The sequence below is a fragment of the Ictidomys tridecemlineatus genome, chromosome 3 (genome assembly GCF_052094955.1).
Source record: "Ictidomys tridecemlineatus isolate mIctTri1 chromosome 3, mIctTri1.hap1, whole genome shotgun sequence".
Classification (NCBI taxonomy): Eukaryota; Metazoa; Chordata; class Mammalia; order Rodentia; family Sciuridae; genus Ictidomys; species Ictidomys tridecemlineatus.
The window spans coordinates 113,752,155-113,778,232 of NC_135479.1; the positions used below are offsets into that span (position 1 = coordinate 113,752,155).

A 26,078-nucleotide genomic window follows, 5' to 3' on the forward strand; every position below is an offset into this window, starting at 1 on the left:
TGATCAGTGAGTTCTTATGACACACTGAACCCAGGGAAAATGGGAAATATAAAATTCTTTGAGGGCTGGGGAATATATCTCAGTTTGTAGAGTGCTTGCCTTGCATGCACAAGGCCCTGGGTTCAATCCCCAGCATCACATAAAACAGTAAAAACAAATTCTTTGAAAATAAGATTATAAATAATGTGGAATAAATTATTGGTAACAGAAATGCCAAATACAGCATGACAGAATAAGTGTATTTTTAGAAACACTAAACATATCCCAACTAGATTTGTTAGAAAATCTGTATAAGTTTTTCTACCATTATAAAAAAAAATTCCAAACGATTTCTTCATCATTTCTCATTTTAAAATCAGCACTTGGTTTCCATGCATGACTCTGCCATAGGTTTTGATATTACCATCTGGCAGAATCTGCTTATTATCTTCATTATGAACCTCGGCTTTCTTTTTATGCTAATTCCTATTTTTGTCCATTAAATCCTAAGTTAAGTCAGTTTCAAATTAATTAGAAGTAAGATAAAAGATGGAGACTTCCCCTGCATGTTATTATTAATTACGTTGTCAGGGCATAATATTTAGCACTGCTTCAATCTGGTTGTAAATAAGTTCTCTTTGATGAGATGACCTATCTATACTTTTGTTCCTGTTGCTGTATTTACCATTTCCCTTTTGTTAGATGTCAATGAAAAATGGAATTGCCAGATGTTTTGCAAAGACAATTGGGCAAGAACTTTGAAAAACAATTCTTTATGTACAAATAAGCAAGTAAACAAAGAAGTTTGCCTGGAAAAAAAATTTTTTTTTTTTGCTTAAACCACATATAATTCTCTCAGATCTCACAGTGTTAACTATATGGTTCTATCAAGTAAATATAACAAATAAAAGTAAAGATCCCTAACTGATATAAAAATAAAGATCTCTAAGCACCTCACATTGTTAGCATGACATATGATGTGTAGACGCCCCAATTACTCCCCATAAAATTGAAATGGGTTCTGAGACAACACTTACCCTTAGAATTTAAATCTCTAAAGTGCCCTTTGGCTAGCCCTCTTTCTTCCGCTGTAGTAATTTAAATCTCTTGTCTTCACAAGGAGTGCACTTTGATTCTGATAATGATCCACCTGTTTTGCCCACCTGAGCTCAAACTGTGGGATCACTCAATGGGGCTTCCATGATGGCTTCAGATCCACTCTCTACACAACAGGGAATGTGTCTATTTTCTTCTTTGTGTCTTACTTTCCTTATTTGTAAAATGAGGAATTTTGAATGAAAAAATGTCAGCATCTTCTTCCAGGCTATAAATTCCATATTTCACAAGCAGCAACTTAAAACTTGAGACATCCGTCCAAAAGCTGGAATTCTGTGAAAGAGGTTAGGAAGAGATTTCTAGAGGTGATAATAGCAATATAAAACGGCTTCCCTGAAGCTTACAGCTATAAAGAGAACCTAAGATATCTAGTAAGATCTGAGATTATATCAATTTAGAGAGTGGAAAAGAGCAAGGCATACACAGAATTAAACTGTATCAGAGATTAGAGTAGCCACAAATTCTGCCTGGTCCTTTAGGCATTGCTTTAAGGTAAGCTTGTTTTCCATTTAAAAGTTGTTTCTGAGTCTCTCAAAATAATAATAATAACAAATCTTAGATTCCCACAGCTCAAGCCCATTATTAGACATTTATCCTGTGTTCAACATATTCATGTTGATCTTACTGCCATCAATTATTCACCTTGGTAGTCTGGAGGAGATTTTAGACAAGAAAATAAAACACAATATCATTTTTCAAACAATTCTTTGAATTGCTCAATTTTTTTCAACTGAGAGCAATAGCTATAGTTTCTATAAATATTTCTGCAAAAATTATATGCACATATTCATAAAAAGTATGAGCTGAGTTCTTTTGTGACCAACAGAATACTTGATATATGCTGTACTGCTTTATAGAAAAAAATTAAATTTTAAAGAGCTGTATGATTCTTAATAAAACATAAGTATAAATTTTTATTTGTGTTTTTTGGATATACATTATATGTACTCACATAATGTAATTCATAGTTATCATACATTAACAAACTTATCAGAAATGAAAGGTAGCAATTATAGCTTTAAGGAGGTGGTGGCTTTTAAAATGTTGCTTGGCATGGGTCCTTTCTAATGTGTATATGATATTGGCCTAAGTGAGGGGTCTGGTGAGGCCAAGCACAACAATTTGGATAGATGAAGAAAATTAATGTCCTCTGAAAGTCAAAATCTAGTACAGCAAAAATGTGGAGAATTAAATCTGTTCTCAGAGAAGGTTGAAGAGCCTGACAATAACCTTAACTACTGACAGAGCTTAAGAAAGAATTTGACAAGCAAGATATGTATAAGGAGAAAAATACATCCAAGCATGCCCAAGAATGATGGAGCATTAACCAACAAATTTAGAGAATCCCAGTTCTATGTGCAAGTGAATAATTTAGGCTGATTTATCCCATTGAGCAAGTTTCATCTAAATGATTCCATTTGTTAGATCTCTGTGATAGCTTATAATATGATTCCTATATCAATTTGGGTTCAATCGGGAGAGAAAAAAAACACTAATTTGAACACAGGAAGTTTAACATAAAGAACTATTACCTGTGATAGGAGGATGATGTAATAAGGAATTGAATAATAAGAAATAAAGAGAATATAAGAAATTATATATAAGGAATTATTCCTCTATAAGGAATATAGAGCTTCAACAACCTCCTTCCAGGGATGAACTGACTCCATTTTACCCAGAAAGGATCCCAGAGAGCTGAGATCCAGACCCTGTTGGTAAAGGCACAGCCATTGTTTAGTGACTAGCAGAGAGGTCACTGTGTTGCCACACTAGCAAAACTTGGAAATCTGGCTTCTGGAATTTGCTAGAAAACTGCTCTCAAGGATTCCAGAGAAAAGTGGTCATGGAGAGGTATCTTTTCAGTACAACATTGCTGAAGGGATGAACAAGGGGAAATGCTCATCTTTGGGTACTACTGGCCACCAGTCACTGCAGGAGTCAGATTTGAAGAAGCTCATACCAGAGAAGCTGTGTGCACTGGAGAAACTAGCACTGGAGAAGCTGTGTACAATGCAACTGTCTAATTGCAAATCTTAGATGCCAATCATGCTAGAGAAGGGCAATGCTGGAGAAACAGGCTGCATTATAGACTGTAGGTGCTGGGGAAGATGGGCACACCATAAAGCTAGGTGCTGAAAAAGATGCACAGATTCCAGGAGCCAGATGGAAGAGTACCTTCTCCAGGTGAGCCAGCCACTGGAAAAGTTCTACCAGGAGCCTGACTAGAGGAGTACACTGTTTACTTTGCTGTGCAGAAGCTTTTTAATTGGATGCCATCCCATTTATTAAATATTGGCATTATTTTCTGAGCTTTAGGAGTCCTATCGATAAAGTCTTTGCCTGTGCCTATAACCTCGAGTGTTGACCCTATATTTTTTTTCCAGAAGTTTCATGGTTTCTGGTTTAATTCATAGGTCTTTGATCCATTTTGAGTTGATTTTTGTGCAGGGTGAGAAATAAAGGTCTGGATTCATTCTTCTCTACATGGATAACCAGTTTTCCCAGCACCATATGTTAAAAAGGCTGTCTTTTCTCCAATGTGTGTTTCTGGCATCTTTTTCAAAGATCTAGATGTGTGGGTTTGTCTCTGTGTCTTCTATTCTGTACCATTGGTCCATCTGTCTATTTTTATGCCTATACCATGCAGTTTTTGTTTCTATAGCTTTGTAGAATAATTTGAAGACAGGTGCTTTTTTGGCTTAGAATTGCTTTGGCTGTTCTTAATCTTATTCAGCCTCAAAGAATGACTTCTTACTGTACAATATCTCTCCAGTGCTCTCTGTTGGCAAGACTTAATGTCATGCCCAATTACAAAAGGATATTATTTGAAGGGCTCAGAACCATTTTCACAGAGAAGACAAAAAGAGTGAATTTGGAGATAAGAGGCTACATATGTACAGTAGTATGGTTCCCAGTTATTCTTCCTCTACCCAACAAAAGAATTAGTAAAATGCATGATCTTTGCCATATAAATTTTTCTCACTCTAAGGCAAAGATATTTCTTCTACCCATTGGCTAACTTGGTCATGTGATTTGCTTGGGTCCGTAGCATGTGAACAGACGTGAATAAGTGTTGGTTCTGAGCAGAGGTTTTAAATGTGAATGTACAGTTCAGCCTGGTATGTTGCATTCTTTGCCCTCTGTCATGAAAATAAGCAGGTCTCAGCAAGGGCTACCCTTTTGTCTAAGTACCAGTATGAGGTACAAAACTGAATAGAGCCATAGCCAATCTCAGCTACCTAAACAAGGAAAAGATATTGGTGGCTATATATCCATGAGGTTTTTTGTTATTACAACAAAAGCTGATTAATGCAGTTTCCATGCTTGATGTCAAACAACTTTGTGATTTATTTGGCTTACCATGATCTTGTCATTTAAACTGTGGTGTAAATTCAATTTTTTAAAACTTCAATTTTTTTTTTTTGGATTTTATATATTCACTTGAAGCAATTGGAAATACAACAAAGTGACATAGCCTTGGATTGAGGGAAATTCATCATAGTAGTGTCATTTTGGGAGAAATCTCAAGAAGCCACTAGCCAACACTTCTCAGATGGCATCTAGTCTTGCTTGAGTATAACTCCTTGGATAGAAAGTTAGAGATGGAAAGATCAATCTCAACAGCTTTTCCCCATTCCTGAACTCTTCTCTCTTTGCCAGTTGTGGTGACCTGCTGCTAACATATTGCTTACCTTATCTCATCTGGGCTTCATAAAATGTCCTCAAATCATTTGGGATACTGGATTGTGACTTATCTTTGAATAACTTACTATTCTTAATGAGACTTGGCTGACTTCTACCCAACTTTTTGTGGAGGAAATCTTTGATTAATGATGTTTATAAATTCTTTAACTGTTACTATACTCTGACAACACAAACCCAGTTTATATTCACATAAGCTTTCTTTATCTTCAATGATTTGTTAGGTGAAAATCATTCTCTAATTCACTGTAATAATATTTATTGTAACTGATCTCTTTATACATTGCTATTTTAACTATTATTACTTTTGGTAATCTCAAAACATTCTCTAAACACACACACAAATACATACACACACTGCAGGTTGAGGCTAGATATTTCAGCCTTTTTCAGCTGAAAACTCATGCTGCTATTCAACACATTTTTAAATTAAAATTGGAAATAATAATTCACTTGTTATGATCACTGAATATTTAAATACATGGGTCAAATATTAACATAAATATAAATATATGTCTCAAAAATTAATGTTTTTACTTGAGTGCTAGGACTATTATTTCCTATATCAAATGTGTTTACTTGAGTAAAATCAATGTGTTTACTTGAGTGCTAGGACTATTACTTCCTATAAATATTTTTTTAAATATTGATTAGGACTTTAAAACACTGTTTATGAAATAATAATCATTACTAGAATGCATTTAATTTGAGGAAGTGCATGAAAGACATCAAAAGAAGGCAGAAAAAAGCCATATATTCAGTCCAGTCTCTGCTTATACTTACAAAATCTGACTTTTTTCATTTCTAAAATGTGGATAATAATGTCTGTCTGCTTTATTCATGTGATTTTTTTTGAAAATTTAATGAGCATTTCAATGAAAAGGACATGTTCATGTTAAAGATATTTTCAAATATGGAAGATATTGATACCATGATGTAATTAATTAATGGTGTGTTAATGTTTTCCTGGGTTGACATAATTAGAAGAGTAATCTTCAAAACATAGCCTACTACAAAGGAAAAAAATACCAGAAGATATTGAGATAGACCCTAAAGGTAGAGGTAGATAGAAATGTAATTTCTTCTTCTTCTGAAGTGGTTAATAACCTGATTATAATTTCACCTATCCAGAAGATCCTATTTCCCTACTCTCATGACAAAAGTATGTGGCCAAGAAGTACAGAAATGTATTATGGGAGAGTGCTTTGATAATTATATGGTATTAACACTAAAAAAAAAGAAGGGTGAGAATTATATCTATTTGTTAACTTATCAATTTCTTTCACCAGATTATGGATGCCTTAAATGTAAGGATTATGTCATAATATACTAATATCCCTGACTGATGCCTTACACAGGACTTGGAATGTATTCTCCATAAATACTAGAAGGGATAAAAAGTTAGTAAACAGATTAAAGTTATTGAAAGAAAAAAAATAGTAAACTTTAAATGAAGCATTGCACTTCTTAATGTTAAGGAACTACTTTCAGGATGCTGTACAAGGCAAATGTTATATTACAATTTGATTTGAAAAGACTTGGCACAAATATTTCTCAAGGATAATCTAGAAAATATGATTAATTTCTAATGTCTGAGTTTCTATCTTTAAATTCATATATTTCTTTAATTTAGTCTTTAAACCACTAAGATATTTTGCTCCAAAAATAACAATTTTCTTTGACAAAGGAATGTAGTTTCAGAGTGGAATGGTGTATGAAAGGAGATATTATGAAAGTCATAGAAGTATACGGTTTATGTAAATCTAAAAGCGTAGGAAACTTTGTCATAGCATACAGAACATTGTAATTACTGTGTAAATGAAATTTTATAAAAGTGTGTGGATGAAACATATTATAAATTAAAATAATGGCATTGATTTCCTTTTTTAAATGTATATGAAGGTAGTGTGGGGCTCTCAACATTTTCTGGTAGTTTTGAACAGACATAACTATTAATATCCATAAATAGGTCATCTAACTCTTCATCTTTAGCATGACAAAAGAGAATGTATAAATTTTGAATATGCTTAAAGGAAATATTAGGAAGAATACCATATCAGCCTGGCTTTTCCTATTTGACTTTCAATGGTAATGTTTGGTAAGGTAAATCTTACTTTGTCCATTACCTTGCCTGCTATGTGATATAAATTCTTTGCCTACTAATCACAAATCTCAAGATCAGGGAAAATGGAGTTCCCTGGAACAGGCTCTATATTTTTTATTGCCATCTCAAATCAAACCAATGCCATTTTTCACAAGAGGACTAATAAAAGTCACAATCTGTATTGAAACATCCCTGTATTTTATGGACCCATCTGATATACCCTTAATAAAGTTTTAAAACAATCCATAATGGATTTCACAAGAAGCTCAGATCTGCCAGCCCTCTCATTAGCAGCTCAATTTTAAGCATTACTTTAGGCATGATTATCTGCAAAATGTTAGTGGGTTGTTTAATATTGAAAGACTAGTAGCTGAAGGGACAGGAAGCTCAATTATTTAAAAATCCAGTTAGACTGCTATTTAGAGTAATTTAACAAACAAAATTGCATTTTGTTCTTATTTTCAAAGTACAGACTTGCATTCATTTCCTCAAATATGTAGTTCATTGAAAATGCCAACATTTCTAAGTGATTCTGCATGAGAAGAAAGAGTTGATTAAAGCAAAAACACCTCTCAGCTTGTTAAAACACAAATGTTTTATGATTGACATTTTGCTCACAGAGCAATTCCTCAATGATGATATTATATAAAATAAAAATCCACAACCTCTGCCTCACCTAATGTTTGCGGAAAAGATAATCAATTAGCAAATTCATCAGTGTGATTGTATTTTATATATAATTGTTTTTTCCCCGGATTCTCTATCTGGGAAGGTATCTTTCTGTCTCCAGGCCTATTTACAAAAATATTTATTTACTTAGACTTTCCTGCCTTAATCAAAAACACTAGAAAATTAAAACATGAGGCAATCATCAGAGAGAATGAGAAGTAATCTATGTTGAAATGAAAAAATTATCTGCACTATATTAATCCTTGTATATCTGCATGTATGTATGTGTTACAATTGGTATTGAAAGTGTTTGGAATGAATTTAAAGTAAATTATTAGCAGTGTGACCTGTGAGTTAGGGAGTATTTAAAGGGGTGGTCTAAAGGAAGAAAGAATTTAAGTTTAAACTGTTTTTTCTCTGCAGTATTTTCATTTTCTTGAGCATGTAACACTTTTGCAATGAAAAATATCTTCAAAATGACACCATTCTGTTTCCCTATATGTTAGCATATTTTACATCCAATAAAAATATTCACACAAACAAAAATAATGAAATGTAAGTTTGTTAAAAATGTGCAAGAATGTTTTTATTTATCATTAGCTACAAAGAAAAAAAATCCAGGTTGTGCTTATTAGACTACTAGCACTCATAGCAGATCTTTAAAAATAATAAACACAGAGACTTTACATACTTGCTAGCAGTCATACTGAGCATAATAGTGGAATTTTGGTTTATGTTCATGCTTTATTGCACAACTTAGACATCTGCTATCATTTTGGCATTAAAAGGCAATACACTTTTTACTATGTCACTTAAACAAACTAAATTCAGATCAGATATTAAGATTTGGAGTTACAGGACTAAAATTAACATTAATCATTTGTTCTTGTTCATTTTTATTAGTGTCCAAATCACATATGTCTAATTTATGAATCTATTTATTTCTTATCATTTATCCAAATTATTTTAAATTCCCAAAGACCATGAGGCTAGAGGTAGGTCAAAGTTACAAAATATATCATATTTGAAATCATTTCTCCCTCTAGTTTGATTGGCTGTCCTCATTGTTTCATCCCTAATGATTACCTAATCTGGCATGAGACCAGAAGGACAAAATGAGATAAATTAACATCCTGGGCTCCTGGGTCCAATTCAATAAGTGACAGTTTTCACTGCCCTGCAAAGAGAATCTAGTCTCCTTGAAAGAACTGCTCACTTGACTCATAGAAAGAGGGGAGCCCCCCCTGCTTCCCTATGAAAGGTAATACTTACAGGATTTGTTTTTCACTTTGATGTATCCGTGTGCTTTTCTGAATGTCACTCCTAGGCTGTCACTGCTAATGCAGTATTTCAAACGCTAGCTTAGATTATGTCTCTATGTGCCAAGTAGACCTGGCTTTTGAAATTACATTTTTTGGCCCCACTTCCTCTTGTTATGTTGATGATATTCTATATGATTAAATCTACAATATCTTCTTATTTTTCAGTTTTGTTGCTGAGATCATGCTAATTTTAGTTTGGTATTTTTAACATGAAGAGTCAGAAACACTCCCTTTAATGTTAATGAGGCATTAGGATAATTGGGGGATTTATTTTCAGATGCAGGGATTTTTTTTTTTCCTAATGCTAGTGAAAGAATAATTTAGGATCATTCAAGAGGATCCATTACCTGACTTATAATTTGGAACCACTATTTTAGGCATTATTTTTTGTTTCATATAAATGAGCATGTTACTCAAATTTTGTAGAAATGTCCTGATTTACTAAGAACTACTCCTTTTTTTTCCCCTTCGCTATTCCTTTTTAATAAAGGCAATTTTTTAGGGATGTTACTAAATATATGTTGATTTTATGACATTTTATATGAATGAATTTATAAATAAAATACCATTTATCAATATGTCCAAAAATTCAGCTCATAAAATAGAATCTTCATGTTTCCCTCTCTGGCAAGTATATATGAAATATTATATATTAAATATATACATGAAATCATATATATGATTATATATGAAATATAATCACAATTCAAGAATTCTGGAGATTCAGTGACATAAAATTCTTCCTTGTTATGGTGAGGTTAATAGAATGACATGTTGAGCTTACCAGTAGCCACTTAGAGCTTCTTGTACTGGTTAAGCATTGAAAGCTGCCCTGGATCTAGTTCAGGTTTGGTGAAATAGTGGGCAATTATCTACTCTACATAAATATCAATAAAGAAAACTCTGCTTTCTATGGCTGGGTGGAAGTTCAAGGACAGTCATGATGAATCCAAGAGTAACTCCATATGCTGTTGCCCAGATGCACAAGGCCAAGTAAGTATCAGGATCACAGAGTAGGAAAATCATCACATTTATTGCCTAAACTAGGACAGTTTGGAGAATACAGATAGGATAAGAGATGCTTAAATTATTAAAGTTTTATCATTGTAAGTATCGAAACATAAAGCAACGTTACATTCCATAAAGAGTATTCGTGATTTATTACTTGTAATAAATGAAAATATCAGTGCAGCAAAAAGACACTCACACTGTTCAAAGCCTTCGCTTGTGGCAGGTCTTCTCAGAGTCCTACACATGAACCTATAATTTTCTCTACTGTCCACTGACCCTGTCAACCGATGGCATGCTATGGCAAAAGGACTATTGGAGCCAATCCTCTCCAGATTTGTAGAGGACGAGGTGACTGTAGCTAATATATGGGTTATATCTGTACCTCACAGAGTTGTGAGAAGGTTAAATGGGTTGGGAGAGTGTGTGGAGAGTGCCTACTCTCCCGTCACCCTACATGCCCCAATGGTAGCTGGCTTCTGTTTCTTTTTTCACCTCTTGCTGCATATTTTCATAAAACTTACATAGGACTCATTTCATTCTATCTTTATTATAGTTTGTCCGTCTTATTAGATTCAAAACTTCTTGTATACAGCTCCCCTTACATGCATGTATGTATGTATCTGTAACAGCCTAGCTTATTAGTGAATTTAAAAAAATTAATGTTGGCTAACCAAATGTTTCTGACTCTGCCGAAGGAAGAATTTGCTTTTCTGCCCATCCTGCTTTTAAAAAGGAGAAATAATATGTAATAAAGAAATTCACTGGGTTTGTTCACCTCGGTGGCTATAACTGTTAAAGGCCTGTGACTTTCTTTGTTCATAGTGACAAGGCTACTTTCTCATCTATAATTTGGATTCCTGAATAGCCTTACTCCCTGGGAGCATGATTCACTGTGAAGAACAGTCCAGGTTATTAAGCCACTAATATATCCACAAATAGGAAGTCAGATAAATTTATGTGTGCATGGTCTCTCAAACCTTCCCTGTGAACCAAAGCATTCAAACCTCTACCTCCACCATGCTGAGTCAGAACATGAGGCAGAAAGGTCAGGGCCAATCTATCTGAGTGCCATCTATTCACTTAAGTCTTCCTGGAGTTTCTGACTAGATACACTTACACCTTTTAACAAGTTGAAATAGCAATGCCATCACATTTCTTTGCTTCTCAAAGAGATCATGAGTCTATGCTGAATTTTATTTTTGTTCTCAGTTTTTCCCCCAGAATTTTATGACAATATAAATAAAGGCTTACTGTTGACTAACACTTTGTTAGTCACATAATCTACCATGTAAAGTGGAAGGCGTTAGTATTTCTATTTCTACATATCAAGAAAGTAAGGCTCAAAACCATTACAGTTTTCTCACGATTGAGAAAATTCTCTGATTGAGTAAATTGAGGAATCAACATTTTTTTACTCCAAATCTAGTACTTCTTCCCCAGTGTACATATTGTGTAAAGATATTCATAATCTCACTAATGAAGAATTTAAGCTGAAAATTTTAGTAAATAGCTCAGAAATGTTTCCTTTTAAAAACAATAAAATTTTGATACGAATTTTATAGGGGATAATACCATTATATATTAATTTTGTTTATTCTCTCTCTTTTATGTATATGACCTAGATCTCAGTTTTATTGGATTTTTTTAATGCATGTTTCACACTGAGTTCAAGTCTATTTAAAATTTTCTAGGTTGTTTGATTTGTTTCTGGGCCATGCCTGATGTTTGCAGACATTCTGAATCTGGAATCATTGAGAGGTTTTATTAACGAGTCCTTCTCAAGCTGTTCATCAATGAAAATAGCACAAATGCATATGGATGTTAGTTTCTGTGTAGCAGAGTATGTCTTCATGCCCGGCTTCCCTGAAGGCCTAGGAAGCTTGGCACTCTCATTTCTTAGGGGACCCAATTTAACATATTACTTATTACTTTTTTTTTCTTCCTTAAACAGACATGTGGGTTAAGAGCCGGCTAGTGGAAGAATTAAGGGAAACTTTGGGTCTAGAGCAGTGGATTAGAAAATATTAAAGAAATTCAAAGGCAAGTGGAAATGACAATAGATTTTGATTACTGATGGAGTAAGACTTTTGCCTGTTCCCTGGAGTCTGTGTGTGAAGAAATCCTAATTTATGCTCTGAGAGGAATGTTGATGTCTTTCCTTTGCCTCCTAACTTTCTCCCTCTTCGCAACTTTTCATTTTCCTTTGTAAAATATTAAGACCATAGATCAGAATATACATTGTTAAATGACTCCCTTTGCCTTAAAATGTCTTTTACTATTATAAAAGAATATATGTCTTTATGGAATACTTAGGAAAAAGTGACATATGAGTTTATCTATTAAACTCTCTTCATCCTCTCCAGATAGAAAGGGATGAGTGAGTTCAGAGAGCTCAGAGAAAGAAAATATACTTCCATGCAAATTGAACTTGCCTCCTAAAATTTTAAAGTCCATAGAAAAATATCAGTGCAGAGGAAAGAAAGAGCAGAAGAGTTAGATGAATTTGGTTCTATCAAAAAGCACATATTGAAATTGTTATAAATGGCTTTTACATAAGTATGGTCAAGATGCTCAAAGAGGCAGAGGAAGGAATACAGAAAGAAAATAGGGAAATAAAATATATTTTTTAAAAAATTGAGAAGAACTATACTAAAAAATTAAGATTAAAATGTATAAACTTTTTCATATAACAAAAAAAGAATTGCCAAGTTATCAGTGGGTATTGATGGAGTTAGCTAAAGTCACAAACCTTTGGGGCTCCAAGTTTGGAAAGAGGCAAGTCACTGGGAATTGGACTCATATCAAAGACTAAAAGAACCCTACCTGTGGCAGATTTGCTAGTGATACAAATTAACATAAATGATGGGATTTAAATAGCAGAAATTTATTGTTTCATAACTCTGGTGGCTTGAAGTCTGACGACCAAGAACTGGCAGGTTCATGCTTCTGCAGACAGGAAAAGTATGCTCTAGCTGTCTCTCTTGGCTTCTGGTAAATTTCTAGCAATCTACCTGGCCAGCATCAACCCCAATCTCTGCTTTCTTTCACATGCTGCTCTCCTTATGGGCGTGTCTTTCCTTTCATATGGTATTCTTATAAAGACACTAGTCATATCAAATTAAATGCCTACCCTACTCCAGTATGACTTCATTTTAATTAATCACATCTGCAACAATCTTGTTTCTAAATAAGGTCACATCTTAGGTCCTAGAAGTTAGAGCTTCAGTGTATGAAATGGGAAGGTCGGGGGTACACTTGAACCCATAGTATCAGGATACCAGGGCCTAACTCACTGCAGGAAACCAGAGGCCAGGACAGAATTTCCCTAGCTTTGAAAGGAGGCTGACTTAAGGCATTTGTTCTAATTTGGGTAACACAGATGGTGAGGGAGTTAAAACTAAGCCAGATAATCTGCTTGTTTAGACCTTGTCTGCATTAGCTCCGTTAAAAGTATGGTTGTCCCCTACAGCAATACCTTTTCTGTATGGTCCAGATGAATTACAGTAGATGGGGTAGAGAGAGAAGATGGGAGGGGAGGGGAGGGGGGGATAGTAGAGGTTAGGAAAGGTAGCAGAATACAACAGTCACAAATATGGCAGTATGTAAAAATGTGGATGTGTAACCGATGCAATTCTGCAATCTGTATTTGGGGTAAAAATGGGAGTTCATAACCCACTTGATTCTAATGTAGGAAATATGATATGTCAAGAGATTTGTAATGCTGTGAACAACCAATAAAAAAAATTTAAAAAAATAAATAAATGAGTATAAAACATAAAGGGAAAACGTTTTATTTGTCAATAAAGAATAAATGTGTCTTTAAAAATTAAAAAAAACTGATAGAAAGGGATGAATGAGTTCAGAGAGCACAGAGAAAGAAAATATATTTTCATGCAAACTAAAATTTTAAATTACATAGAAAAATATCCATGCAGAGGAAAAAAAGAGCAGAACTTAAAGAGTTAGATGAATTTGGTTCTATCAACAGCACATATTGAAATTGTCATAAATGGCTTTTACATAAGTATGGTCAAGATCCTCAAAGAGGCAAAGGAAGGAATACAGAAAGAAAATAGGGAAATAAAACCTGTCAGATATAAATCAAAAGCAAGGGGCACAAAATAAAACTAGCTGAAATTATGGATCTAGTTAGTGAACTGAAAGGGTTGGGAGATTTCATTTAGCATTCAGGTCGATGACATGATGAAATTAAATATGCAACAAGTTAAGATATATAGGTGACAGCCAGAGGTTCTAATACAGGTATATTAGGAGTCCCAGAAATAGAAGAGAAATGGCAGAGAAGCAATGTCTGAAGAGAGCACAGAGAATTCCAGAATTAGGTTGGAAGTAGACATTAACTGTGGCAAACGTAATTAAAATTAAAGTCATACTTTCTAAGGAAGATTTTAGGACACCAAGAACAAAGAAGTTTTTAAAAACGACAAGACAGAAAAGATTGGATACTTAAAATGGAAGATGATTTATCATAGTAGAATCTAGGAAAAAAATGAAGTAGTCTCTTTAAAATGGTGCTTTTTAGTCAATCCTCATTATTTCTCAGTTCCAAAAACCTTGCCTGGTATTCCCCCTAGGGACAATGGTTAAAATCTCATCCAGGAGTTAAAATATGTGTCCACATTATGTACATTTTTATTCACAAAAAATGCTGATTTTTTAACCCTAGAGTATCTACAAAGAAATTTAAATATTCAGTGGCAAGTTCATTAAAAGTATATTCTTCATCGACTGAATAGGACGTCACATCTTTAGCAAGAAGTAAAAAAAAAAAAGAAAAGTTTATCACAAGTTTACTTCATTAGTTTGCTTGCCTTAGTTACCTAATGTGATATGATTTTTTGTTTAGTTTTTCTTTTTCCTACATTGTCCTATGTGTAAGAGATGTTTCATTTTTTGAAGGCCTTACTGCAGATGTCTCCTTTTCGGTTTAGAGATTTTAATACCTTTTAAGTTTAAAAGAAATGATCTTGGGGCTGGGGATGTGGCTCAAGGGGTAGCGTGCTTGCTTGGCATGCGTGGGGCGCTGGGTTCGATCCTCAGCACCACATAAAAATAAAATAAAGATGTTGTGTCCACTGAAAACTGAAAAATAAATATTAAAATATTTCTCTCTCTCTCTTAAAAAAAAAAAGAAAAGAAATGATCTTGATGGAGAGCACTTGCTCTATTCCATTTGGACTGTCAACATCTTTGTTGGCATCTCTCTGGAGGACTCTGCAAAGCCCCGTGAGAGGGCATTCAATTAACTGTTAACGAGAAGCAGCTATTTTCCATGGGAGATCAATCATTATTTTCTGTATTCCTTATTCAAACCTTATTTTCAACATGTGTCATGTCCAGCTGAGGCAGTGTTCAGGGGGCCTGTCACATAACAGAGCTGGACACAGCTTGAGTTTTGAAAACAGCAGACTTTCAGCTGAAAAAAGGAATTCGGACATTTTCTTCTTTAATGGTTCAGCTATTATAATAATAACGTGGTGTAGGGAGGCCAGTGCAGTGTGGAGGGACTCCGCTGGCTGCATAGGCGTGCATGGGAGTTAAGAGGGGACAGGGCAGACCTCAGGAGAATGTCTCAGTTCACTTAGTTGCTTTGAGCTCTTTTTGTGTTGTTGCCTCTGTGTTCTCCTCGGGATAGCACTTTCACCTTTGTCAACTCCTATTAAAGCCCCAGTGGTCTCCATCTTATCAAAAGCACAATATGAGAAGGATATGAGATTGCTGATTTAATCCCCGGTATTACTAGAAGTAAACCCTTTCAGGGAATTTTATTTAATTTTTATCAGTTTGTCTTTGGTTCAAGGGATTTCAGACATCGTGAAGTAGGAGAGAGAGAGCATTTGGAAGGATTCTCCTGAAACCCCTTAATAATAATGAAAATCATAAAAATAATCATAGAAGCTAACCTTGTTGACTTCTCACCATGTACCAAGCTCTGGGCTATTGATCTTCTCAACCTCAAAACAACCCTTTGGGGTTAGGCACTATTACTGAGCTCCATTTTTACAGATGATAAAAGCCTAGTTAGGTTAAGTAACCAGCAACCTCAGCACGACCTAAGAATTTGTTAAGACCCCAGATGATCAGGCCCCACCCCAGACCTATGAACTTAGAACTTAGAGGGCAGAGGCTAGCAATGCATTTTAACAAACTCTCCAAGTAAATTGGATGCCTAGTGCCCTACAGTTTGAGAACCATTCTGCTAATTTGTACCTTTTCAGATAAACTTTTGATGAGGTTCCTTTTTGTTTTTTTTGCCAGAGTGTAGGATGTTTGTTTCTGTATTTCAGTGCCTAAAAATGTATCTGATACAAGGAAGGTGCTCAGTAAATTTACACTGTATGGTCATGGATAAATCTGTAATAAATCATCTCATGTTGCTCTGTGGCAAGATGATCCAATAATTCACTTGCCCATTTTAACCAGATGTTTTCTCTTTTCTTGGGTAGGAAGGTCTGTTATTCATTTCCAGCAAACATCAGTCTCCTGAGACACCAGGACCAATGTGTAAGGATGGGATTTTCATTTATGCATTCACATATTCTTCTTAAGATCTCAATTCCTAAGCAGTTCACCTGGATGACTCTGTTTATACTTTGACAGGCTGGGGATGGAGAGTGGAATGAGAAGGCTTTACTATATTCTAGGTATTCAAGGAGTCACACACACACAAAAAAAAGTAGCCAGGCAGACAAATTATGTTCATGCAAATAAGCCTCAGAGTTTTCAATATTAATCTAAAGCAGTAAAAAGCTAAATTATAAAGTTGATCAGCATTAATAAAATAATGCATGCAGATAGTATATTATCTTCTCATCACTATAACAAAACACCTGAGACCACTAATTTATAAAGAGAAAGACTTATTTTGGCTCACAGATTTGAAGGTTTCAGATCATGATAAATTGAACCCATTGGGTTAAAACTATGGTGGCACACCTTGGCAGGAACATGTGGCAGAACAAAACCACTTACCTCACAGCAAGGAAGCAGAGAAAATGAGGAGGTGACTGGTGTCTCACAGTCCCTTCAAGGGAATGGGAATTCCCAGTGATCTAAAGCCCTCCCATTAGGCCCCACCTCTTAAAGTTTCCAGAACACTAATAGTGCCAGCCAGGGAACCAAGTCTTCTTAACACCTGGGACTTTGGTGAATATTTAAGATCCAAACTATAATAGATTGTTGTTAAAGACATTGAGTTTGTTACTCTGTTAGGAGGCCTAGAATATCAGTCAGCAGACCAGGATTCCAATCTCTTTTCTGTGATTAACTTGCCATATAAATGACAGACAAACCATTCAGCTCTCTGGGCCTATGCAGAAAAGAAAATAAGAAAAATTACCTACCTTTATTAAGAGACTCAAAAAATCAAGTTACCAGTATTTCAAATGTAATATGAGTTCTTATAGAACCTCATGGCTCTAACACAAAAGTACAAACAAATGTAACTTTATAACCAAAGCTGTCTCTCAAAGTGATCAAAATAATATAAACATGCAGTTTGAAACACATAAATTCCAAATGAAGAAATTGTCCAGTAAATATATGACTTTGTGTGGTGGGGGGAACCCACTTTATAAGAGGGGTATAAGGGAGAAGAGAGGCTATGAAGACAGATAAAAGTATGCTGAGTGCAAGAATATATGTGCTTCTAAGTGAGAATTTGGCTGACTCAAGCAAAGAAGAAGAATATGGGAGTGGGTATGGAGGCAGGAAAGATGGTGGAATGAGTTGGACACCATTACCTTAAGTACATGTATGGCTGCTGATATGTGGTGCAATGCTACATTGTATACAATAAGAGAAATGAAAAGTTGTGCTGTGATTGTGTACAATGAATAAAAATGCATTCTACTGTCATATATACCTAATTAAAATTAATTAATTAGTTAATAAAAAAGAATATGGGAGGCATAATATATAGCTCTAAGCACTTGCTGTGTTCAGTTGTGCAGTGTACATGTAGATGTATTTGCTGAGGTAAGACCTAATATGCTGGGAAAAATTCAAATCTGAACCATTACATTAAATTGACATAATTCTTAAAAACAGGATACTACAGGAACACAGCCACATCAACGTTTATAGCAGCCCAGTTCACAATAGCTTAACTGTGGAACCAACCTAGATGCCCTACAGTAGATGAATGGATAAAAAAAAATGGCATATATACACAATGGAATATTACCCAGCAATAAAAGAGAATAAAATCATGGAATTTGTAGGTAAATGGATTAAGTTGGAGAAGTTAATGCTAATAGAAGTTAGCTAATCCCCAAAAACCAAATGCTGAATGTTTTCTCTGATATATGGTGATTGACTCATAGTCGGGTAGGGTCAGGGAGTATGGGAGGAAAAGATGAACTCTAGATTGGGCAGAGGGGTGGGAGGGGAAGGGAGAGGACATGGGGTTAGAAATGATGGTGGAATGTGATGGACATCATTATCCAAAGTACACATATGAAGACATGAATTAATGTGAACATACTTTATAAACAACCAGAGATATGAAAAATTGTGCTCTATATGTGTAATAAGAAATGTAATGCATTCTGCTGTCATTTATTTTTAAAAAATCAATTAAAAAATAAGAAATTACCATTTGAAAAAAAAAATTGACCTAGTTCTCTTATTTACTAATAACTTATACACTGAGTCTCATTCCAGGAACACTTGCAAACAAACAGGGTGTATTTGAAAGTGTTGTAAAATGTGCTCCAGAAGTAAGCTAGTTTTATTAACACTATTTTATTTAGGTTTATAAAGAAAGGTCTGATGTAACCCAAATCATTAGTGTATTCTACCATCTGTGTGGACAATTCCATCTTTTTTTTTGTCCACTGGCTTCATAAAATAGTCACCATGTGTCAGATATTGAAAAGTATTAAACAACATGAAGGGATTTTGCTGGACACTAGAGTGTGGAGAGAATTCAGGAAAATATAAAAGGGTTAAAGAGGTAGAAGCAACCTGAATTTTAAGCAGGGAGAAGTTGCTTGGGAGTTGTGGGAGGGGAGATGGACATAATGCTGGATCTCATAAGAACAGGGCCTTGTCCCATTGTTGCTGTGACCCCAGGAGTCTAGAACATGACCTGACAATGCCACAAAGAAATGGCCTCTAGGTGTGAAGGTCGGGGCCAAAGGGCCCATCCTGGTGCTGTGCTTGCCAGAGGTGCAACCTGTCAAGGGGTCTGGAGAGCCAGCCCTGTATGTGAGAGGCTCTTATGAACTAAAGAGAGGACCCTGCCAGGACCCTGTCCAAGAGTCTGGGAAGAGATGTTACTTTTCCCAGCCAAAGGATGAAGATTAAATATTCTGTTAAATGGAAATCAGCACAGATAACATTTTGTTTAGGGGAAAAAAATTTAAAGAGGAAGGAAAAGTGAATTTCCTTACCTCTTATAAAAAATAGAATTTATTTCCTCTTATAAATATAGTGGCATTTATTTCCTCTTTGGTGTGGAATACATTGTATCTCTAATAAAAGTATGTGAATTTGATTTAACTTTGCCCACTGATGAACTTTGCATACATGCATGCATTATATTAACCCTTCCCAAACAATGTAATGTAACACTCTGATATTTAGAAGTATTTTGTCTGCTTTATATAATTTTCCACCCCATCTTCATTCTTACTGTCATTTCCTAGTGCTATAGGTATGTAGCAGTATTCTTGGTTTCCGATCTGCTCCTCTTATTTAGCTATGGACTTACTTGTAGGTTATAAAGTTCATTAAAAATATAAAAATACCCTGAAATATTAATCGACAATTTAAAAATTACATTTACAGAATGTAAATGTACGTTTACATTTACAGAAAATGTTAATGATATGCAAGTCAGCGAAAAATCCAAATATAGACACAGCTTGATCTGAACTCTATACTAGTAAAATTTATTTAGAAGATATCATAATTTGCGCCACAAACCAGATTGAAATGGGCTTGAGAAATTCTAATTACCTGGTGATAGAGCTGTTCTAAGTTGAGGTATGAAAGGTGATTAGCATCAGATAAAGATTTGCTTTTTATTTTTTCTAAAGAGAAAAGAAATGAAAAATCTAGAAATTTCTGACAAAGGTACCTTGAATGGCCTTGAAAGAAGAGACAATGAAATGGAAAGATAACTACCGTTTTTGGATCACCTGATAGATTGATGTACGTACAGAGAGATTGAAAAATAAATAAAGCAGAAATAGAAGTAGGAATTGATGCAGACAGTGATATGGAGTCTGGGAAATAAATTTATAAAGATAGAAATACAGATACACATGAGATATGTGAAGACTAGAGAGAAATACATCAAAATGTTAACAAACTTCTATCAATAGTGGCTTCATGGAATATTTAATTTTCTTTCTAAAAATGATTTACCATAGTATACACTTGTCACCATAGCAATATGTGACTTTTATGACCCTAAAAATATTTTAAGTGTTTTATGCAAGAGCATAATAAGCATATTAATAAGGCTTTAATAAGAAACCTATTTCCTTAGCCAGTTAGCTAATTATTTATATAGAGAAGAGATGTAATTAAGACTGATACATAATATGTGTTAAATGAGTTTTTGGTTTTTCATTGTGATCTGCATCATGTTATTCACATTTTTCCTTTTTAATTTTTTTTAACAAAAATACCCATGCATAGGATCTGCTTAAAAGTCCAAGATTGTGAATGGCCTCCCCTCAGTCATTTTTTATGGGTAATTTTAAAATTTTTATCCTGGAATCCCACCAGTAATCTTGGTCTTCTTCAATTCTTTATTCTCCTGTTGAACTCACTGACACATTTGAAAAGAGTAATATATTTTAAAGTGAAAAAGTATTACCAATAACATCAGAAAGAGTTTTAGGAAGTTGGAACCACCTAAGAATTCATCAGCTCTAGTCATCTTTGTCTTTCAATTTAGGGGAAGTGGAGAGTAAATTAACCCTTTCTGTGGTTCTTTAACATCTCAGGAGATAACTATATAAAAGGGCTCATTATCTCTATCTCCTAAGAAAATTGTCATGGTTTTTAATAAAATATTCTAAGAAGTTTGGATCAGATGCTAATGAGCATGCTAGAATGTATTCATTATATTGAAAACTCATTCGCTTCTTCAAATCTATGCTTAGAAATGTTCTGAAAACCAGGTATTAGATTTCTTCTTTTTTTTCCATATTAATTGAAAAAAAAATTAAGGTCTTGAACTTTGTGAGTTTGGTGTAAGGAAAAAACAGTAGCTTTTTGATATTCAAGTTCCTTTTAGAAGAAAAGCTTTCAAAGATTGGTAATAGAATCAGCATATTACTATTGTGATGACATTTTGATAATGTGTGATTTAAATTGGATAGATGTGTATCAAATATCTGTAAAAATATTCATGAGAATATTAGACATACATTTGATGTAGGAATCTTTAGGAATAATCTAAGGTACTTTTCTAGGTTAAAATATTTATGAACAATTAACTTGGTAAAGCTCTATTTTTAGATTTTTAATAAGGGGGAAAAAGCACTAAATGTTGAAGTTTATTTTCACATGATATATTTTTAAAACAAAGCTTTGATATCCATATGCTGTAATTTTTGTTCTTATACCAAATGTTATTCAAAAATATTTTGAGAGAGCCAGGCACTGTGGCACACCCCTGTAATCCCAGCAGCTCAGGAAGCTGAGGCAAGAGGATCAAAAGTTCAAAGGCAACTTCACCAATTTAGGGAGACCATGTCTCTAAATAGAACATAAAAGAAAGGCTAGAGTTGTAACTCAGTCGTGAAATACCCCTAGGTTCAATCCCTGGTTTTATATATATATATATACACACACACACACATACACACACACATACATATACACACACACACACTCACACACGCACATACACACACACACACATTGAGATAATATTGTGTTCAGAATTAATTAAAATTATTGTTGAACTTTCATAGGGGTGATTTGTATAAAATTTTCAAGCATTTGTAGTAATAAAGGTGATTCTAACAAAAAAGTAGAGTTCTCTTTGTAGCATAAATTAACAATTAGATGAATTGAAGAAGAGTATCTTCCCCTTTCCAGTTGGCTAAAAATTTTCCAGCCTCCATTCAAAGTTTAAACACAACTATCAAATTAAAAAAAAAAAAAAGGTAGGTTTTTGTTTTTGTTTTTGTTTTTGTTTTGAGAAAAGGCTTGTCTTAGGAAGTTTTATTTTTTATTTTTTTAAAGTAAACAGAGAACTTTATTCTTATTTTTTTATTAGTTGTTCAAAACATTACAAAGATCTTGACATATCATATTTCATACATTAGATTCAAGTGGGTTATGAACTCCCATTTTAGAAAGTGCATTTTAAGGTTTTCCATGTGGGCTGAGGATGAGTGTTCTGTCTTCCCTATTATCTCACACAGTTATATTACAAGTCATTATCTGTAGTTTACTGATTTAACCAGAAATGTATCTGCTTTGTTATTTTCAAAAAGCATGTCAAGATAATTTACAGTTTGGATTTTTTCTCAGCTCTTCCTGCCAGAAAGACTTTTCTCTACAGGTTGTTTATGTGACTCTTGGTTGAAAATGTGTCACTCCTGTGCTGGCTGCATTGTCTTCTCCAGTAACAGTATCAGGGGTGCTCTGTCTAGGTTCTGAAGGTAGGTTTCCGTCTCAGGTGACCTTTCATTTATTTCCCCAAATTATTGACCTTTCATTAATTTTACTTAGATTAAATAAACATCTAGTCTCTAGCATGCTTTTACCTCCCTTCATCATGAACTTTTTTTTTGCTTTGACTCACAGATGCTTCAGAAAGAAAATTCAAGTTTCCCCAATGGACTCCCTCTTAAAAATTAATAGCAAAGTGTTGTTTCAAAGAAATTTGTTACATGATCAGAAATATACGTTCACAGAAATATGGAAACCAAATCATTTCCAACACTTTACTGTATTTTTAATTTTTTTCTTGTGAATTATTCTGTTTTGAATTTAATTTTTAACCTGAGTTTTTAGATAAGCAGTCACAAGAAGCAGATTCTGACATGAGATTAACCAGCAAATGTGTTATTTGGGAGATACACTTAGGATCTCCAGCTATAGGGGAGTAGGAAAAAAAAAGGAACAGACAGGAGAAAATAGAGTATGGAGCTATGACACAAAATCTTCCGCATCTCATGGCAAGTTTGAGGCTCAGGTGGTCTTTATGGGTTGTCCTCACTTGAAGCCAGAGGTCAGGCTTTTAAACTCCATCTGGCAAGTCACTGGACATGGGCCACTCCAGAAGGGAACAAGTACTGGGGTAAAGAGGCCCTGGTGAGCAAAGATAGCTCCCCAGGAGAGGTAACAGCTGGGGATTTGTAGAGTACAGTGCTTCTGGCACCTAGCAAATGATCACTCCAGTCCTTAAGGGACATTAGGGTGGCAGATCAGGCAGCACCCACCAAAAGCAGAGTACATTCAAGAAGTTAAACCAAGCTGTTTGGTAGAGAAACAGAGCTATGTCACACAAAATGATAAAGCATGTATTGTGTGCTTTGCCTACTTCTTTGCCTCCCTGACATTTAGTTTTCTTTTTGAAAAAATATTTTTTAATTGTAGATGAATACAATATCTTTATTTTTATATACTTATTTATTTTTTAAGACTTTTTAAAAAAAATTTAAGTTGTTGATAGAACTTTTATTTATTTATGTGTGGTGCTGAGAATCGAACCCAGTGCCTCACACATGCTAGGCAAGCCCTCCCACCACTGAGCTATAACCTCAGCCCGATTTATTTTTTTATGTGATACTGAGGATCAAACCCAGGGCCTCACATGTATGAGGCACGTGCTCTACCACTGGGACACAACCCCAGCCCTTAGGTTTTCTTTGAATGTTTCAGAGACCAACTACTATGTGCTTTTGTCTTCTGATATTTTGTGTTATAAATCCACATGAAGATGGCAATAGATTCAACTGACAATGGGTCTGTATGTTTCTCCTTATGGATAGTTCCCCTAAAAATATAATAGTAGGTCTGAATATAGTTTCTTTGGTGACCTTGTTTAATTTGAATGGACACTTTTAATTAGAGCCTGCAAAATTTCTAAATGTGCCATATGGTTTGCATAAAAGATTTAGAATAGAAGGAAGATAATTACTGTCTGTGGAGTAGCTAAAAGAATGTTCCACCAGCCACTATCAAATGTGATTCAGATGTAAAAGAAAGACTAAAGCAAGAATAATCAGTTTTGAATTATATGTAATAATTCTTTTTGGGCTTTATATTTTCTTTAGAGTTTGTGAGTATACCTTAATAAGAATAATGATAACTTCCCTCTCCCCCATACCCTGTCATATCATTATTGAGATTAGCTGTAACATATTCTGTCATCTGTTAATAGTAGTTATTTGAGCATACATTAAAAGTTGCAAAGGAACACCTGTTCTCTGATCATACCAAATTTGTGAAAACTCTTCTGTGATAAATATTGAAGTTTTTTTTTCCACCTAAGTTCTGATTTTTAAATATGAGCAGTAATATTTGCTTGTAATCCATCTTTAGTTACTGCGGATGTTAAAGCAAAAGAAGCACAATTGATAACTAGGTATTATATGTAGACTATGTAATATTGCACTATTGGACAAATAGTGATTAGCTACTGCCAGGTTCCATCAGTGACTTCAGTTCCCCATTTTGAAGACAAAATGCATGTAATTTAAAACATGTAGTAGTTATCCATTATTATTAGAATATATATAAATAATAAAGAGAAATCTAAAATAACTTTAGTAACCATTTTTACATTTTGTGCTTACACTTCGTTTACTTAATCACTGTGTATCAGTTCTGTGTGCATTGTTAATCGTCTCCATCTAAGCATTTACACAAACACATGTATGTGCACATACAAAGTACATGTGTGTGTAGATTCTGAGTATTTATTAGAATTTAGAAACTTTGAGGCAGAGAGAGAGAGAGATGCATATATTCATAGCATGACATGTGCATTATTCATAAATTCATCTTACCCTCCAACTTAGAATTATGACATAGACATTTTCTTGTCTGCACATCTAAATACAGCTTTTTCTTTTAAAACTGTTGCATAATATTCCATAGGGTAAACTTACCATTTTTACATAATCATGCTAAAACATATATATGTGTTCTTTGAGCATATATTCATTTGATTTATTATAGTTCATTAATTTTGTTAAATAGATGGATAATTTTGTATTTTATTTTATTTATTCCCTTCTAAATAAAACAGAAATGCAACATGAAAAAAGAAATTAAAATATGAGAATAAAAGGAGTGAAAACTTTGCTCTCTATTATTTGATGCTTAAATTTTTGTAAAAGTTCAAATATTCTTTTTAAATTTATTTTTTACTGGTACACTGTAATTTTCTGTAATGGTAGAAATCTTTACGCTATATTCATACATATGCATAACATAATCTGATCAACCTCATTCCCTAGTACTTTTCCTTCCACTCTAAATAGTATCCTTGTCTAAATGTTTTTAAGGCTGGAATGCTAATTCTAAAATAAATCTTCTATTGTATTGTTTAAAAATATTTTTATATCCGTCTCTTCCATATGTTCCTTTTCTGTAGGCAGTTTCTTCTCTGGCTTTCTCTCCTTTTTGAGAAGACAGGTTCTGCTACAACATTATGTGATACATAATAGCAAATACCAGGTTATTCATAAATCAGTGCAATCCTATAAATTAAAGTCTACCTTTAAATAAAGTTTATATGTTGGGTTAAACTTCCCGTTTTTTTGAGACATGCATTATAAAATCCTGACCCACTACAGCACATTCTCCCAATTTCCAATCAATGTCCATTCAACCAGAGCAATAACTGCTTCATAAGCTAAATTAGAGTGCCTTCTTATAGCTGATAATTCTTGGTACAGCCTCTTGAGCATCAAGTGCGAATTTCAAGAGAATCCATCCCCAGACAAGTTCAGCGTTATCAGCTTGAATCCAGACAGCTTTTGCTTCCCTTTGAATGTTACTAGCCTGTACTTTTCCATCTCTTTCATTTGTGCTGCCTTTGTGAAGCCACAAAATCACGTTCAGAACAGTAGTGGAAGAAAGAGCACAGGGGCTAGACGCATGTTTTCTTTGCTAAAGCACTTCAGGCCCTACAAATTTCTCCTCCTTGTTCAATTCTCACTGAGAACCTC

General features: G+C 34.3%; 1 protein-coding gene across 8 annotated transcripts in view; it reads left to right on the forward strand.

The window, feature by feature from the left end:
• LOC101973364 (EGF-like and EMI domain-containing protein 1) overlaps nt 1–26,078 on the forward strand; it is a 616,632-nt gene that overhangs the window by 392,552 nt on the left and 198,002 nt on the right. Inside the window, exon 1 of one of the 8 annotated variants that reach the window (XM_078043607.1) lies at nt 8,689–8,831. The exons of the other annotated variants lie outside the window; for them this stretch is intronic. Within the exon in view, the coding sequence (XP_077899733.1) occupies nt 8,825–8,831 (7 nt within the window). The 5' untranslated portion in view covers nt 8,689–8,824. Of the gene's footprint in view, nt 1–8,688; nt 8,832–26,078 lie in introns of those variants that run through there. 8 annotated transcript variants of the gene reach the window in all.